The following is a 10,202-nucleotide window of genomic DNA, read 5'->3' as shown; positions in this document are numbered from 1 at the left end:
AGGAGATAAGGATCTCTAGCTTGATAGGGACAGCCAACCGGCCTATTTATGTAAACAATGGATGAGAAATAAAGGAGGCAAGAATTAGAAGGGAGAAACTCTCCTCTTGCTCGGCCGTGGACAGAGGCCCCCGGCCGACGTTACTGCCCATCGATACTCCACTCCAATCCCTCACCGATCTAACGACCATAACAGGACCTCTCTAGCGAACACACGCATAAATACACCATGTGGAGACCATAGTTCATGAATGCAATTCGCAGCATGTGTGATGCTTCCACTATTCTGGAAGCTTGCAAGAACATGACTTAGATACTGTTGTTGCTGAAGTACAATGCACTCATCCGGAAGTCCTGAAAGTGCAGAAAAATATGGGGTACAAGCAATCTTAAAATTATGTCCGAAATTTACTACAAGGCGCAAGGGAGTAGACGGATTTTTATACAGAATATAGTGTAAAAGCAAGCGTTCAAGTTTGGAAATTTCAGTTCGCAAACAGGAGCTTCGGATTCGGATAGATCACACAGATTTTTCCCCAGGAAGGTGCGAGGGAGAACTGGAAGGATGGCTTTTCTTCTTATGGAACATGCTGGCGATGTTTGGCAGCATGAAGCTCCTCTTCAGCAGCGCTTTACTGCTCCTCTGATGCCCCTCGTTCTTCTCGGAAGCTTTTCCGGCAGAAGTCTGACGTACAGGGGGCGACGCAGCACTTCCCAGTTCTTCTGCCCCCGCAGAAGGCTGTGCGGCCTCTGCGGTTTTCTTCTGTTCTTTCTCGTGCCATCTCTTGAGCTCACCTTCCACGGCCTTTTTGGCTGCCTCGGCCATCTCTGCCCTCTTTAGGGCCTCTTCTGTTGCCAACTCCATGTCCTCCATCTCCTTGCGAGCAGCTTCTAGTTTCTTGATCGCCTCGTTCTCGCTGGCTCTGATGGCTTCCACTTGAGCCATGGCAGCAGCGACTTTCATCTCACTCAACTTCTCTGACTCCTCGACCTTTCGGCTTAGAGATTCGAACTCCTCTTTTGAAATTGCGATATTTGCTCCGGACTCTGAAGTTGATGCTCTAGCGGCACTTGCTCTGTCCGAGAGCTGCTTGATCCGGTCAAGGGCCATTGCTTCAGCTGCTTTAGCCTCTTCTGCTTCCTTTAACGTCAACTGCAACTTTTGTTCGGCTTCTGCTAGTTCAGCCCGAGCCTTTTTGGCTTCCTCTCTTAGCTCCGCCGCACTCTTCTGCATTATCTCAGCTTCTTGCAATGCATTGTTTGACTCCGCGGACAGTTGCTGAAGGGCCAGCATCAGGTCATCAGAAGCTGACGTAGCTTTTGATTCAGCAGCCACAGCAGCCTCCAGCACAGATTTACATTTCTGAAGCTTGACATGTAAATCTCCGACAATGGATTCAGTTTCTGTGTCTTTCTCTTTGAGCTGGTTGTGCTCCTGTTTTACAGCTTCCAATTCCACTTTCAGTGATTCCACCAAACTTCGAAGAGAACTTTCCTCCTCTGCTACTTTTTGCAACATTTCCTTAGCATCATCCAACTCTGTGCTGACAACAGCAACAGACTCTAAATCCTGAGCCCGAGCATCTTCTATCTTTTTTTGCATAGATGCAACCTCAGAATTGGTTTGTTCTAGTTTTTCTTTCAGACTATCATAAGCAGCAGGGTCAAAATCATTCCTCAAAGACAACAATTTCTTCTGTGTTTCTTCCAAAGCTTGTTTATACGTGGCCCTAGCAACATCCTTCTCAGCAAGGATTTGTGCCTCTTCTTCGTGTGCTTGCACCGTAGCTGCCTTAACATGCATAAGCGATTCTTGAATTTCCGCAATCTCACCAAGAAGTTGGTTAGCTTTTTCTTTGTTGGCTTCAGTTGTATGGAGTGATTCGTCTTCCTGCTGGGCAGCACACAACCTCATATCCAAAGATGTTTCAAAATCCTTCTTGAGCTTTCTAAGCTCCTGTTTTGCTGCATCAAGTTCTGCCAAAGCGATAGCATGCTGCTCCCTTGCACTTTCGAGTTCCTGCCTCAGAGGACCATCTGTTCCTAGACATTCATTTGTGCTGCCACCTTCAAGCTGCTTGGTTCGAGTCTTTGCATCCTCTGTTGCCTGAATGGCCAACTGTTTGGACTTGTTAACCACATCCAGCTTGGTTGTTAGCTCCTCGACAGTTTTTTTAGCTTTCTCTAGCTCAGAGAGAGCCTGCACTTTCGTTGTCTCAGCATTATTCAGCTGTTCCTTGTATTTATTCAACTCTTTCTGGGCTAAGTGCAGCTCTGTCTCCTTGGCTAAAACCCTCTGGTAAACATAATTCCAAAAATTGCAAAGCATCAGAATCATATATCGAGAAAACGGCACATATTCGTTCAAGTTACATGGAGTCCTAAAGTTGATAGGACATGTGTGAAAGAAACACGGCACCGGAATTATTAAATTGCTTGTCTTGACATCTAGGGTCGATGGGCATGTATATTTAATCAGACAGGAACCACCTATTACAAGAAGAATCATACTCGGTTAGGACATCCCAATCGACTCTGACTCTAAATGAACTAGATGCATGCAGTCCTGTTCTGTTTTATCTCTAACCTCTAATCTGAGTCGGTTTCTAATCTAGCCCAAGAGAATCCTGGACATATAAGGTCGTAGCCTATATAGCATATTCTAACATTTTCCTTAATTAGGGCATTGGCTAAGAGAGGCGTCAGTATTGCAGAGTTGAATGACGCCATGAGATCTGGTCGTTGATGAGCTTGATGTCGACTTGTTCTTGATTGGGGCATTACCTAATAGATGACATGAAAGAAACATCGCACCAAATATTAAATTGCTTGCCTTGACATCTAGGGTTGTATATTTATACAAGCAAGAACCGCCTATTACAAGAAGATTTTACAAGAAGAATCCTACTTGGTTACAACAACCCAGCCGACTCTGACTCTAAATAAACTGGACGGATGCAATCTTATTCTGCTTTATCTCTAACCTTTAATCTGAGTCGGTTTTTAATATTGTCCAAGAGGAAACTGGACAACTAATTCTAACAAGGTGACTGTCGGGGGGGGGGGGGGGGGGGGGGGGGGGGGGGGGGATCCTCTAGTTGGGTGGCAGAGTGCACCCAACCTGAACCTATGATGAGGAGGGGCCTAAGGTTTGCCTGACCGAATGAATTAACACAAGAATACAAGGATTTAGAGTGGTTCGGACCACCAGAGCGTAATACCCTACATCCACTGTGAGTTGTATTGCTTGAGTGTCGCGGGTTTGTCCGTGTGTGTTCCAACCTCCCTTTCGCATCGCAAGTGCCCACCCTTTTATAGTCCAACGGGGGCACGTTACAAAGGAGCTAAGCACCGACAGGTGGGCCCAAGAGTTACTATAATATGTAGCATGAGGCGTCGGGTAGAGCGGGCAGTGCTAGATTTTCTAGGCGTGTATCTCCTCTTGGTCGCTGTGCAGGCTCATGGCATCCTATCCTCTTGCCCCATCTAATCGGAACACAAGCGCAGGCCTTAGTGTAGATTGCAGCGTAGTCTAATACACCATCGTGCGTAGGGGGGCGTGGATGGTGTCGTCCTGTCTCCTCTGCCAGTCTCCTCATGCCTCGATAACGCACGAGGAACAGTAGATGCCATGATGAAGAGCGCCCAAGCAACACATTGAGTTAATGGTCTTGCCTTGGTAACGCACGGGTAACAGTGTAGCCCATGCGTTCCAGGCATGGCGCGTCGCATGCATTCAATGTGGAGTGCACACCACCTGCCACTAGCGCGAGCAAGCACGCATCTCGTCCTCACTTAATGCTAGCAGGACCCATGTCAGAGGGCAAAGGCTTACGTCAGGCGCCGCCCGGTGACTTACGCCAGGCATTCCCGGCCACGCGTAGGCATCGGTCCTCTGCCTGGGCAGGGAGCGTGCCTGGGAACGTGTGGCAACGTGGCACCCTCAGACCCTTCCTGACTGGGGGTTCGGAACATGCCTGAGGGGGCCCAGCAAGGTTATTAGAACGGTAAAACGTTGGAACGCTCATGGATCAATTTTTGACTTTTAAACGTTTAAACAAAGTTTAAACATAGTTTTAAACAACACAGGAAAAATACCAATACATCATAATTTCAGACAATAATATAAAGTTAAATACAAAATAGAGAGGTTAGTGGCTTACCAAAACTTCACCCATGAGCTGGATTGAACCTCAAAAGTAACTAATAGACTGGGCCCAAAAGTAGCTAATGGTCTAAAATGCATAAAACACTTCGTTTTACAGTTTAGAACGCCAAAACGCTAAAACGTGGTTTCAACCTCTAATTAGAGTTTTGACGTTTAAACGTAGTTTAAACATCGTTTAAACGTAGTTTTAATAACACTGGGGCCCAGGCTCCAACCGTAATGGTTCGGACACGTGGCGGCACCAGACCTCACCTAGCTTGAGGTCCGGATGGCACGCATGGGGTCCAGAACCACTCTCGAGGGGTCCGAAACTATTCTTGTAGTGGAAGAGTGTTTTTTCTCCAGAGAAATGGAGCTGTTGTAGACCCACCCCTTCCAGGGATCTAGAGGGCCCATGTGGAGGTCCGGGTCCTGCCCGTGGGGGCCAAACCTATGGTCGAAGTTGTTGATTACTCCCTTCTATGGGACTTGTAGTGATGTCGGTCTGGCCCAGGAAACGAGCCCTAACTGGACCGAGGCCACATATGGTGGGCCCCAGCCCTAGGTCGGGCTAGCCACCTGGTAGTTCCGTGGCTATGGTTAGCCACAGTAGACCTGTTCAAACGTCGGGTCAAGGTCGAGTCTGGGCCATTTGGCAGTATTGGCACGGCTCGTACCCGACCGTACCTAGTGTCGGGTCGGGTTAGCCCGTGCCTCCCTGTTTGACGTGTTGGGTCGGGGTTTTTTGGCTTTGGGTCGAGTTTTGGGTCAGAAATCATGGCTCGTACTTGGCCCATGAATTATTGTGGGTCAAAAATTATAGCTTGTACCTGCCCATTGTATTGGTCGGGTCGGCTCAGACCGGGTTTTTTCGGACGGATCGGGTCGGCTTGGTTGGGTCGGGTGGCCCATGCTTAGGGTACCCTATATTTAGGGTACCGACAGTGACCGATGTCATTGTATCATTATAGGTACAAACTCTAGGAGCAATACATGAGGAGCATTTAAGTCATTAAATCTCTACTGATATAAAGCAGGAGGTTCTCCATTCGTGCGTCTCACACCTACAAGCAGGGCTACCAGGTGTCAGCGCATCAAAGCTGTCAGGTCATCGATTGAGATACATGGGCTTTCTATTTGGTAAATTTGGAATCAGTTATCAATTTGAGATTGTAGATGTTTGATTGAGGAGGGGAGGGGCGCAGGCACCCGTCATGGCATCGCCGCCATTCACGTCTATGAGGCCAGAAGTCGCGAGAACGCGAGCAGGACCGTGTCGCCACCATCATCACAAGTTCACAACTTTCGGATGTTTATTGTAAAGGTTTAGAACATGTTTGAACTATCACATTTAAACAAGGTCTACCTATGTGACATATAGAAACAGTAGTGATGCATGACTATCTAACTAGTATGTTCCCTAAATGCAGAGGTTTAGATGTAAGAGAAAAAACACGTTGAGCTATCCGGCTATAAGCTTAAAAGTGCAACTTCAAAGACAGTTGAGTTGGTCGTCGAGAAATAGTTGAGTTGTAACAGCAGGTTCCAGATCAGCTATTGTGGTACAAGATAGTGAGATTCGCTGGAAAATTGTAATCCTCCAATTGGACAACAATCTAGCGACAGGTCGAGAAAACACCCTAACCCCTGCCCCACCCATACGCGGCGGCATTGTAGCCCATATGAGAACGACCGAGACCGAGCCTTAAACATGTGCTATGGTGCGGGACAGAGGGATTTTTTTAACCACAACCTGAAATTCGCTCCCACGGAGAATCGAACTCAGGATCTGAGAAGTGCTACTTAGACCACCTAACAAACTCAACTAGAGGCCCTTTCGCGTTAATTATCTGTATGCATAACACTTCTTCAAACTATTTCTGACTGAAATTCCTTTCCATCATACTGCCTATTCTGAACCTACACAAAAATAGTAAACCAGAGTGATCTAAAAGCATTTTTTCTCAATAAACTAGTGGTTGCGAAGTAATGGATCCAAGAATCCAACTTATCTTCAGACCATGCAACACGCCCATTTATATAAGACAATTAAACAAATAATATAAACAATAAGTAAAAAGTGAGTTGCAAAACTAATGAGATGCAAGGCATTCTTTGTTCATAAGACTTTCTACTGTTCTACAAACTGTAGATTCTTAATATTTTGTCTGTTAAAAAAACACTTTATATCACATGGATGTAAAGAAAATAAGATGGTAAAGGCCAATTTAGATTTGAGGACTACTGCCACCCAGTGTTATATGGATGCAGGTACAGATGTCTTTGTTCGACCCAGGTGATGGTAAAAAAACACAAATGTGGAATTTGTTTAATCTGACAAATCGAGTGTAGCAAACAAAAGAGAGAATGTCAGGGCACATAGTTTCCTATGTACTCTAGTCCTATCTAGTTTTTTATGTATTCTAGTCCTATCCTATCTACCTTAAGGTATGCCCCACAATGGTCAATTGGTCATATTAATTCCCGTAGTGGAATTGTTTTGATGTTCTATCTCCAGGATTTTCTACTTTTGAGAACCATCCCAACCAAAGGTGGAGGCACACGGGGGTTAGAGTTAAATAAAGGATTGGAGGGGGGCGACAACTTTGACAAAAAAATGTTTGATTACCTCTGCTTGAGGAACCTTAGGCTTTCTTGCAGCTGATATGTCAGATGAAACCTTGACTTCACCAAATAAACTCACTGCAGCTTTAACAGATTCAAAAGGAGCCCTTGTATCTATTTCGCCAATCTCTCCTTTGTCTGCGTCAACAGATAGTGGACGAGCTTTTGTGCCCATATTTGCCTTCATTTTTTTAAAAGTTTATGCAGCCTGCAATAGGAAAATAAATTGAGTTCAAACCAAGATAATGGTAGTGAAATCATTGGGGTGTGAAGTAAATCAATAATGAAGTCAAACATGACAAAAATGGAGTGAAAAAAATACTAGGCCGCCCAAGTCTGTCATGGCTCATAATGTAAAATGATAATAATAATAATAATATATGGTTTCTCGACCTTCAAAAATCCCATATTTGATTATTCCAGCCATAATACCAGGAATTGGTTGTCGCCAATATGACGGGCTAGTGACATCCAAATCCTTGATGAAAACCATTGAATCCTGAATTCCATGCAGCACAAAAAAGAACCCACCTACTACCAAGCTTCCTGCTCTTCCCCAGCCCCACGGATCCTACAAACAGCATTCAAGAAGCTACCTTTGTCTATCAAAATTATGGTTTGATCATCTCATATGGCTCATCAAGCTCACCAATCATCTAATATTCCAGTAGTGTACACTGTACAGCTTCACACATGACATTCTGATACAATATTATGGCAACAACAATGAACTCTCTCTCAGCGGTGTACGTATTATGGTGGCGAGGTGTTCAACTGAACCACCCTAAGAAAAAACTTTACATTTGCAATAGCCTCACCACGCAGCGAACAATCCACAACGAAACCAGATGGATCGGAGCGTCAAAGCATAGGCAAACATTCGGATTGTTGGCCTCAGAGCAAAGGAACGGTTCAACAGGCCCAAATGGGAGGGAAAACAGCAATTTAGGGCGTTCTTACCAAGCACAAACGAAGAAATCAACACGCAGAGGCCAGAGGGGTGATGGGGACGACCGGAACGCGTACCGACAGGGTGGGGTGAGGAATGTAGCCGCGGTGGGAGAGGTAGGCTAAATCTGTGTGAGGTGCGGGGCTCGTGGTGCCGTGTTCGTCGGGGCGAAGGGGAGGGGGCGGTGGTGGTGGAGGAGATGCAAAAAGTTTCGGGGAGCTGGAGGAATTGCGGGAGGCGGGACCGGGAGGGCCGTGGACCTGGGTGGGTTCACGGCTCACGAGCAGGGGATGACCGGATGAACACGGTTGGGTTGGACCGGGCGCGCGCGGCGCGATGGCGAGGGCGGGTCGGCGCGGACCGCGGAGCGCGGGGTGGGGGTGGGGGACGTGGGAGGGACGATCTGAAATGCGGGGTCCTCGGGTATGTCCTCTTAAATTGCATGGACCATGGCCTAGGCTCACAAAAAAATAATTTATAGCATCGTCTCGACTCCCGACCTAATACTAGATATTAAAAAATAAAGATAGGTGTAATTAATTAGAAGTTTGGATTTAAAATACTCAATTAAAAACGTATGAAAAGTATAATTCAACTATTTGAATAGACTAGCCCGATATACTTGATATTAAAACTTTGTCATTTTGAAAAAAAAAACAAAGAGAGAATGGTTATGTTAGACCTCGTTATTTCAGCATCGGTTTTAATGAATTAGAAAAAATGTCATAATGTAAAATTAGGTTAAAAAAACATTGAAAAGTAGACCATTCGTCAACACATAAAGATAAAGATATATCCCGAACCAGTAACACGTAGTCTGCACATTTTCTTCAACTGTTCAACCTATATTACTAAATCTCAAAGCACACAACAAATCATAAGAGTAAACAGGCATCCAATAGATAGGGTGTCTAAGGAGACAAATTTTGTACCTTAGACGCTCAAAGCACTAATTTGATTTTAGTAATTGATCGACATCTAGTGATCTAACATGTGTTTAAGGGCGTATTTGGCATGGCTACATAACAAAATTCTAAGGAGGAGCTGGCCTGAGCATGCCAAACACCCTAATTTCAGAGTTATAAAGTCTATGGAGTTTTTGGAGTTGTAGTATAAATTTTTGTAGTACCTCTTGTTGTTTCGAAAACTCCAAAAAGCAACATAGTCATAAGTTTGGAGTTATTTACCCGCGTACTGCCACCGGTTACGAGAAACAACCTAAACTCTAGAGCAAACCTGCTTCACCTATAGTTTCGGGGTAGGGCTGCTCTGTGGTGGAGCAGAGTCATACCAAAACACGCGCTAAGTGTTGTAAAAAAGCTAGTTTGGGTCCACACCCCAAGTGTTGAGCCACATGGCCACCTTGGAGGAGATGAAGATGGGTTAATTAAATGCTCAATATTGAAACGAAGAGAAGAAAAGAAGCTAGGAGCAAATCCCAAGACAAAAGGTATTGCTGGCACTGGATTGCATCACACTTCACACCTGAAAAAGAAAAGGGCTAGAATGCTCAAGATCACATATGACCTTGATCGCAGCAATAATAACCGATGATACTACACTACAGTAAACGGAGAAACGTCCGACGGCCAAAACCGTCGGACATTAGAATTAAACCGTCGGAAATAGCTTATCTCCGACGGCAAAGACTTATCTCCGACGGCTTTAAGCCGTCGGAGATAACTCGTCGGAAATAATGCAATGTCCGACGGCAGCCGTCGGACATAGCCTATCTCCGACGGCTGCTAGAGCCCGTCGGAAATAATACATCTCAACCGTTTTACCGGTCAGTCAGTGGGCCCCACAAGCTTAAGTCCGACGGCCCAGCGAGAAGCCGTCGGACATAAGGTTAGGTTATGTCCGACGGTATTTAATGCCGTCGGAGATAAGGCAAGGTTATGTCCGACGGCTAACACTAGGCCGTCGGACATAACAAATTACAGAATTTACACAAAATTCTGTTTTTTAAAAAATCTGACATTTACAAAACAAAAACAGATTCATGCACATATACACATTCACATTCACAATCACAAATATACACATTCTAATAAGTATTCACAATCACAAATATTCTCACATAAATATTAACATTCACAAATTTAACATCAACATATAGGTTCGACCAACATATAGGTTCGACGGTTGTTGCAAACTGAAATTGTGTCTCACAAACAAGTGTTGCAAAGTGTTTCATAAATAAACATCACGACACATCAATCATATCCATCGTCTGGATGGTTCGAGTAGCCACCTCCTCCGGCTGGACTCTGCGTGTTGAAAAGGTTGTTCACCCACTAATGTGTTGTGTCGTCTTGACCAGACCCATCTCCAGGTGCGGCAACTGAAGCGGGTGGTGTCTGAAATCCCTATAACACAAGCACATGAAATAGTAACCACTCAGTTGTTCATTTAAACACATAATACATCTATGAACATGTCACACACGCATATGTGTACATACCATAGGGAATTGTGACGG

General features: G+C 45.1%; 1 protein-coding gene across 3 annotated transcripts; it reads right to left on the bottom strand.

Moving 5' to 3' along the window:
* Positions 1 to 249: 249 nt before the first annotated feature.
* Positions 250 to 8,125, bottom strand: LOC103640867 (WEB family protein At5g55860). Of its 3 annotated transcripts, none has more exons than XM_008664321.3 (3): positions 7,732 to 8,125; positions 6,776 to 6,979; positions 250 to 2,295 (listed from the first exon to the last, which is right to left on the bottom strand). In XM_008664321.3, exons 2-3 carry the CDS (start codon positions 6,956 to 6,958, stop codon positions 520 to 522), a joined length of 1,959 nt encoding a protein of 652 aa, XP_008662543.1. In that variant the 5' UTR covers positions 6,959 to 6,979; positions 7,732 to 8,125; the 3' UTR covers positions 250 to 519. The 3 variants fall into 3 exon arrangements, with proteins under 3 accessions (XP_008662543.1, XP_008662544.1, XP_035819233.1); XM_008664322.3 differs by having other exon boundaries at positions 7,798 to 8,000; XM_035963340.1 differs by having other exon boundaries at positions 250 to 2,783; positions 7,798 to 7,997.
* Positions 8,126 to 10,202: the final 2,077 nt, after the last annotated feature.

The sequence above is a fragment of the Zea mays genome, chromosome 10, assembly GCF_902167145.1.
Source record: "Zea mays cultivar B73 chromosome 10, Zm-B73-REFERENCE-NAM-5.0, whole genome shotgun sequence".
Classification (NCBI taxonomy): domain Eukaryota; kingdom Viridiplantae; phylum Streptophyta; class Magnoliopsida; order Poales; family Poaceae; genus Zea; species Zea mays.
Note: the sequence above shows the minus strand (reverse complement) of the source record. Positions and strands in the feature narration are given on the sequence as shown.

Bases quoted from the DNA above. Each gene is read 5' to 3' on its own strand.
- LOC103640867 (XM_035963340.1), bottom strand. From the start codon at position 2,508: ATGATTCTTCTTGTAATAGGTGGTTCCTGTCTGATTAAATATACATGC.